Source organism: Styela clava, chromosome 4 (genome assembly GCF_964204865.1).
Source record: "Styela clava chromosome 4, kaStyClav1.hap1.2, whole genome shotgun sequence".
Lineage (NCBI taxonomy): Eukaryota > Metazoa > Chordata > Ascidiacea > Stolidobranchia > Styelidae > Styela > Styela clava.
Genome location: NC_135253.1, coordinates 14875902 through 14883608, shown reverse-complemented (window position 1 = coordinate 14883608; position 7707 = coordinate 14875902). Strand labels below are relative to the sequence as shown.

The 7707-nt window shown below is 35.3% G+C and overlaps 1 protein-coding gene across 1 annotated transcript; it reads right to left on the bottom strand.

The window, feature by feature from the left end:
- Nucleotides 1-2191: 2191 nt before the first annotated feature.
- Nucleotides 2192-7382, bottom strand: LOC144422111 (sodium-coupled monocarboxylate transporter 2-like). The gene is made up of 7 exons (XM_078111933.1): nt 7331-7382; nt 6962-7065; nt 4707-4826; nt 3698-3852; nt 3336-3476; nt 2807-3025; nt 2192-2451 (listed from the first exon to the last, which is right to left on the bottom strand). Exons 1-7 carry the CDS (start codon nt 7380-7382, stop codon nt 2325-2327), a joined length of 918 nt encoding a protein of 305 aa, XP_077968059.1. The 3' UTR covers nt 2192-2324.
- Nucleotides 7383-7707: the final 325 nt, after the last annotated feature.

Here is a 7707-nt window from a genome sequence, read left to right as displayed (position 1 = left end):
ACTTCAATACTTGTATATTTGCAATATATATATCTAAGTGTCAATCAATATGACGAAATAAAATAATGGTATGGTTTGTACATAATCACTCAACATCTTGGGATGCCTGGTTAAAAAATTGTTTCTTCACATTTGGCTTCGTTAGAGTTTGAGACTTCGTGATCATTTTCATTGTTGAGATAGCCGGCATTGATGTGCTGCACGGTCTTTGTTTCTTCCTCGTCTCCCCGGTCTACTAGTGTAGTTTTAGGAATGCCGAAACGAAACAGTTTACAGTTTATAAATGGTACGAATAAGTCTGGATTAGCCTCTGAAATTTTGTTGAATCCTATTCAAGAAATGAAGATAAAAATACATTAAAAAATAATATTTTTCAAATAAGTAGAAACATAATAAGTACAAAAAGTGCTTACTACAGGCAACGTTATCAGTTAATTAATTCCGTGCTCAGTCGAGTTTTTACTATTGAGTCAGAGCCAGTATAGAAAAAGAACGAACATAAAAATAAAATTTTTGGTGTGTGTGCAGTATGAAAGTACTTATGGCGCTTTTAACAATTTAAATCTTTTGCGCCAGAAATTCAAAACCAAGTTTTATTGGGCATAGAAAAGGCCTGTTCTTATTCTTTATTATGAAATTTTACCGTTATGAAAAAATTGCTTTTTTTGATCACCGGACCAATTGCTTTTCAGTGGTTAAAGATTGTATTTTTCGCTAGAAGACTATTACTTTTATTTAATTCCAATATTTCTGTAAAATTTAGGGGATTAGTTTTTCGTGTGCTATGACGTCTTCAAAATTATCTCATCTTGTAGCGGTTCCACGAGCGCATATCGGCTAATCTCATGCTAAGCGAAAGTCGGTGGATCTTGTGCTTAGTACAAGTGGGAAAATTAGACCGGCCGGGAATGGTAGACTGCGGTACCTGATCTGGTAATACGGAAGTGACTCGGATCACTTGGTATTTCAATTCACGTTGAAACTGAATTATGAAGAATGGATCAACGTCACAGGACCTGGAAAAGCTGTGACGGTCCCTGACAGTCCTTCGAAAATCAAAGTCATTATCTTTAATGCGGATACCTTATTAAATTATCAAAATATTCGGTCATTAGACTGTGCCAAATGACATTGTAAATTTTGCCTGCATTTTATACCTAAAGTGATAACTTCTATAGAAAACCCAAACAAACTTCACGATTGAGCGACATCGAAAAATATTCATTGACCTGTTAAAAATGACGCCACATGTCCCAAAAATATTGATACTAGAAATCCACATGTTCCATATAATAATGGCGACAGAGAATATAAGGTGTAACCGAGAACAGATCTGAAATAAAACAAACGAATCAATTAATTATATTTTATATAATGACTTTTCGGACCTCCTGAAGTATGCGCACCAAGATGGCGCATAGGGTTCAGGTTGTGCGACATCTTGGTGCGCATACTTCAGGAGTACCTGTCTTTATTCGAGCTGATAACCGATTCTTTTGTCATTAATGTCAAATTTTTTCTTTAACAGTGAGTGGCTGCTGAGCAGGGATGTATTTGGGACAGCACAATAAAGATTTTAACGCTGGGTCAATTACAAACAATAACACTCGTTTTTATACACTCTTTATATAACATATGTAGGATACACATCAAGATTGGGAATGGGATTAACATTGCTTTGTTCGCAGCGGCGCCAACGGTTGAAAAGCATTCTATAATTAAATCTTAACCTCTAAATTCAATCAATAAGAGTTTGCAAAAATTACAAAATAACCTTTCTTCTTCAGGTATCGTGGATATCTGTGAAATCGTGGTTAAATCTGTGTAGTTTCCAATTGAAGACATGGTTGTGAGATTATAAGCAGAGTTTACAGTGCAGTTGTCCGTAGATATGGGCAAAGTCTCACTTGTCGCTGGAAATGTTGCTTGATAAGATGCTGAGATAGCGATCCAGATACTAAATGCCGTGCCACCTGCGACTCCTGATAAAGCTCCCTGCAAAGTAAAAATCATATCGCGGAAACAAATTCCATCTATTCCAAATAATTTTATTTTTGGATTTGGGTCAATATTTTATAACTCGGGAAGATATATGCAGAATAATTCATTCATACCCAACTGTTTATCCATGGCATGAACAATCCCATCGTAAAAGTGCCGAGTATAGGTGTTGATATTGACGCTACAACAATGTTGATTTGGAATATATGAGTAGATATAGTGGACACAAGATAAGCAATTCCCATAATGACTGCACCGAATAGAACACCTGAATAAGCGAAATTTTTCTTAAGTGTATTGGTGGTACTATTTGGTTGAAAATATCAATGGAACTTACTTAACAATTTGCTGCAAAGCATTTTCTTTCTCTTTGGTATTGTTGGAAAAAATCGTAAAACGAAATCTTCTAGTGCTAACGCTGACAAAGAGTTCACTCCAGACGATACTGAACTGTTGTATAAATATTAGATTTAATAGTAAAATAGATATATTGATGTATTAAATAATAAACTAAATTTACTATTGGAAAGATAACAAAAATAGATGAAACGCCCTAAGATTGATCGTACACATATAACACTGCAACTTACCGGTACGTATACATATATTGGCTATTACACACTTTGTAGTTAATTGACAGGATCATCTCAGTGTATATTATTGAGCTCATATTTTTATTGTAGTGAATAATGTATGAGCATTTTTAGGTGTACTTTATTTATAATAATTACTGACGTCAATAATCATTCCTAATTTAACAAATCACGTGATTTTCATATGCTAGTGCAGAGACTCGATTACTCACCTCAGAGTCCCACTGAACGCAGCAGACACAAACATTCCTGCCATTCCAGGCATATCTCGAAATAATTCCAATGCTAATCGGGGTATCGTCTGGTCACTTTTTGCAACCAAACCCGAAAGAACTGGATCACAACCTTCATAATAAGCATACAGAACTAACCCATTCGCTACACAGAGCATCAACAGGATTGTGCTAGGAATCCATTGTAACCAAACAGCTCTGGATAAATGAAATAAAAAAGTACAAGCAATTGAATATATACTTTTCAAGTATGAAAAATTATCAATATCATAATGTAAATATCATAATTCAAGGGCATCACTGGTTTTCAAAATGCTCTTTTTTTTGCCGAATAGGTAAAATTTAGAAAACGACACGACATCTAAGTATCACCATGAAATATACCTCATTTAAAAGTTATTTTCTAGTGCTCTTTTACCTTCAGTAAATTTCATCTGAATTATTTGCGACATGTGGCCATGTTAAAGTTAATTGTACAAAATAGCAATGTATATGCATACAAACTTACATCCTAGAAGATCGAACCGAATCACATGACAAATATCTTTGAACAGTAACTTGATTGCAACACGCAGAATAACAGCCCCCAACTGCCCCACCAATTAAATGTGTCCATGTTGAACTTCGAATTCTGGGATCTATATCAAGCCTAAAAATCAGAATGACATTTTTTTTTTATAATCTGTGAGTTTTAATAAAAAAGGTTGTAATAAAATTAATTCCTTTTTGTTAACTCGGTTATGCACATAATATGCTCGCTCGTGTGTTTTATCAAATCTCTTGAATTTCGTGTGCTGCTTTCGGTGGCAGCCGGTGCGTTATACAAGCCCAATGTATATGCGTCATAATCAATGAGATGTTTACACTTACTTGAAAAAATTGAGTCTATTTCCACGTTCTGCGGCATCCCATATATCTCCAAATCCGCCATACAGAAGTGTAGCGCGTATGAAAAGAGAAAGTACGCCTCCGAGCATAATAAGGCTCTGCAAAAGATCGGTCCACACCACTGCTTTCAATCCACCCTTAATATATACATGGGTATTTTACATACTTGAATATAACGTCTCAACTAATTTATTTTTCCAAAAGTTATTTAAGAATGCATCTATTTTGAAATATTTGAAAGAAGGTCCCAATGCATAAGCGTGACAATGCCATGGGCACAAATGTCGGTGGATGAAGATGTGCATGGATACAAATGTACGTGTGTGCATGGGTACAAATGTGCGTGGGTGCATGGGTACAAATGTACGTGAGTGCAAATGTGAATAGGTGCAATTGTACGTAGGTGCAAATGTCCATTAGTGGAAATGTATGGGTGCAAATGTACCTACGTGCAAACGTCAATGGGTGCAAATGTTAGTAGGTGCAAATGTGAATTTGTTGTGAAATGTTCTCGGTGCAGTTTACGGGAGCAAATTTACGTGGGTGCAAATGTGCTGTCACCAAATAAAAAGAACGTCCATATATTGGATACGGTTTGGTAAAGTTCAACTATTTAAATAGACTATTAAATAGACTGATAACTAAAAAACAGTTGAAAAAATAATCAGTCCAGTATACGTAGAACAACACTTTCTCGTAAACCTCATTGTTTGATACATGTTTAAAAGCTATTTTACTTAGCTGAAACGCTCGTTCTTCATCTGGATTATTTTTCGATCCGTTTATAAATATGTTTTCATACACTTCGAACTACGAACACCAAGATGACTGCGATCTACAAACTTGTTACATTCGATGACTCTTAAACTAGTTATATTTTGTATTATAGAAATCCGACGTTTTGATTTCAAATGTGAACTATATGATAAAAAAAATAGTATATAATATTTGAAACATAAAATAGAATGAGTGAATAACAACATATACGTACGATGGTGGTATAGAACGTACACACTATGCTTGTGATTGCAATCGTCCATTTTAATTCAAGGATCGTGACAGCGCTCAATGCAAGGGCTGGAAGATAGACGGTTATACCCAAGTAGAATATCTAGAAAATTTAAAGATTCAAAAACAGCATGGCAAAATTTCTTATGTATTTTCGGAAATTCCAACTTTAGTGTTGTTAAGAAAAGACCTTGGATATAATTGCAAACTTCTTTTGAGTCCATGAACAGGAATTGTGGTTCAATGTTATTTCTATTTAACATTGTTCCCTCAGTTTATTTAGTATCTAAGATCGCTCTTCGCATTATCATTGTACATGAGTATATACAATGAAAATCCTTGAAGGCGTTTATATCATTCGTTGTTTTTATGGATAAAGTTCACGAATAGGTTACCAAAGCCGTCATTGAAATTGCCGAGGCAAAAAAACGAATTCTTCGATTGAAGCGCAGGTCCAAATACTGAAAAAATAAAATCGAAATATGGGTTGTAAACATTTGTCCTAAACTTTTAGTTTCACAAACAATTGTTTTGAATACTATCACAATGGCAATCATATATGTAAAATGCAATGAATTAATAAGTATATACTGCAAATTCAATTCATAAATTTTGAATACAAAATATCCAGACCTCGAACACGGTCTTCAATCGTAGCCGACGATACAATGGGATGTAATATGTAGACGCGACGAAGTAATTTATCAGTGCAGCAATTCTATCCCAAGCAAACACCGCACCAAATAGATAAATTTCAAGAGGAATGGAAATGACAGCAATTGCTGATATGAGAGACACCGATAAAGATATTGCTACGAGAACCTGAAATAAAATTTTGGGCAATTATGACATTCTACAAATAATTCATTTACCACTTTCACACGTATTATCGCAGCGTCACGTCTGCTGCCAGTGCCACCTTCTTCTTTTCCCTTTCTCGTGGGGACGTGACAGTTTTGCTCCGCATTCGCAAGTGGTTGGGTGATCAAGAACAGTGGTCCCCAATCTTTTTGTTTTGCGACCCCAATTTTCGTGAAATCATTAAATACAGATATTTGCGCCCACACACCAAAACATTAAAACAATTCCAAAATTAATTCATTTTATTCGATTATCTTAATGAAAAAATGTGTCGATATATTTTCTCTAGCTTTCTGGAACTTTGTTGTGTTCTAAACCTCAATAGATCAAAGATGGAATACGTGATATGTAAACAAAGGAAGGAATTCGATAGTCAAATTACGACACCGATATGTTTGAACGTTAACAGTAGGAGCGAACAGAAATCCCCAGAAAATAGCACAACAACAAAGTTTCTCGTGGACCGACAAAAAAACTTGCTTAAGCCAGCTACTGCGAACCATTGGTGTAGCTCACAGGTAGTCTAACTCGTGAAAAAAGATTGCCAAATCAGGAGCAAGGTTAATTTAATCGCATTAAATGCTACCCGACCAGCGCAAATTTCACTTTGCAGCTTTCATATTCTTGTTACTTGTGTGCTCATGTTCAGCGAAAGTCAGGCGACCCCGAAATTTTGCACGCCACCCACAGTTTTGAAACCACTGATTGTACCAGTACTGTGCTTGATTAGATTAGCCGTAGTCCCGTAATATCTCAGTGTTTGAGTTTCACTGTAGACTACATGCTGACAAAATTTGATATCATGTATACTAAACGGCGGTAGTGGTACCTGCTACATACCCAGCTCAAACCAACCTGTAAGTAGGCCGTAGTAATCTGCCTTGGTCTACCGGTACCGATGAGTGCCATTTATTGGAAAGCTTTATAAACAAACCAAAAACTAATATGTTCTGTTATTGCTGTTGCGGACCTAAAAACATACGGTGCAATATAAATTGTAATCTGAAAATCCTTCTAAGGTCTGTTGTACTTCGGCAGCAAGTTCACCAATCGCAAAACCTAAATAATACATGCAGATAACATAAAAATTTATCCAGTTTTGTAATTTTCGATTATGAATGTGATATATGCTCAAACATTGGCATAGCTGTTACCATTGCCATTGCCCAATGAAGAATTAAGCAAACAAGCGCTTTATTAACAGTGCCAAACTTTGCCGATTGCTTGTAATACGAAGAAATATTGTGTTCAAATTTGAATCTGAAAACTGATTCTGATGCTTCAAACCAGTGTTAAACGGCCGAATTCCAATTCTTTGGAAATCAAAAATTCAATCCCAACACAAATTATAAATTAATGAAAAGATGGCTTATATACCGGTGATACATTTCTTCGGCCAAAGTAATAATTTTCGATCGTTTCATCGCGTCTGTCTTTATAAGCAAAATAGATTCCAATCGCAGCAGAGGAAAGCAATATTCCTAAATAAGGTGTGAGTGAATTGAATAAGACAACGATAATAAGCGTCAGATCTATTCTATCACTTTTCTAAATAGAAGTTTTGAATGGGGAAATTGACGCCATTTCCCATGAAGCAAAATTTCAATGCCAAGGAATGTGATTGTCTGAACAAAACTTTCTTCAAAAAAAACTTTGCCTTTATAACTGAGCCACGAAATGATTGTTGCCGTGGGAATTTAAGAATTCATTCAATGTTATTATTGCAACAAAATATTCAAAACTCACCCCCAAATATAACGAAGTCAGCAACTTGAAAGTATCCATTCGAAGACTCCATTTTATCTCTAATAATTTGAAGTGGTTTTCAAACTAAAAGAATTTATTGATATAAGTATAATACTCAGTTGTGGTTTATTACGATAATAATGAATAGCAGGGATTGTCAATACTGGCGAGTTTAATAAGACAGTGTATTAAGTAATATTTGAGCCGCCAGTAAAAGCCCTTTCGTTTTTCATACTCGACAACCGTTAGATAGATTGTATAAAGGTAGTCGGTACCGAGTACTTATTACCAATGTTGCGTTCTGCCCGTCTTTTTCTTTTTATATCAAATGCTCATATCTGTTCGAGCCATAAATCCTGGATGCACTTCTGCATGTC

What these genes read in the sequence shown, in the direction of transcription:
- LOC144422111 (XM_078111933.1), bottom strand. Translation starts at nt 7,382, where the DNA reads ATGGAGTCTTCGAATGGATACTTTCAAGTTGCTGACTTCGTTATATTT. An exon ending in GTACGTTCTATACCACCATC is followed by an intron (nt 3,853 to 4,706) that starts GTACGTATATGT and finishes GTATATATTAAG; the next exon opens with GGTGGATTGAAAGCAGTGGT. An exon ending in GCGTTCAGTGGGACTCTGAG is followed by an intron (nt 2,452 to 2,806) that starts GTGAGTAATCGA and finishes TTTATACAACAG; the next exon opens with TTCAGTATCGTCTGGAGTGA.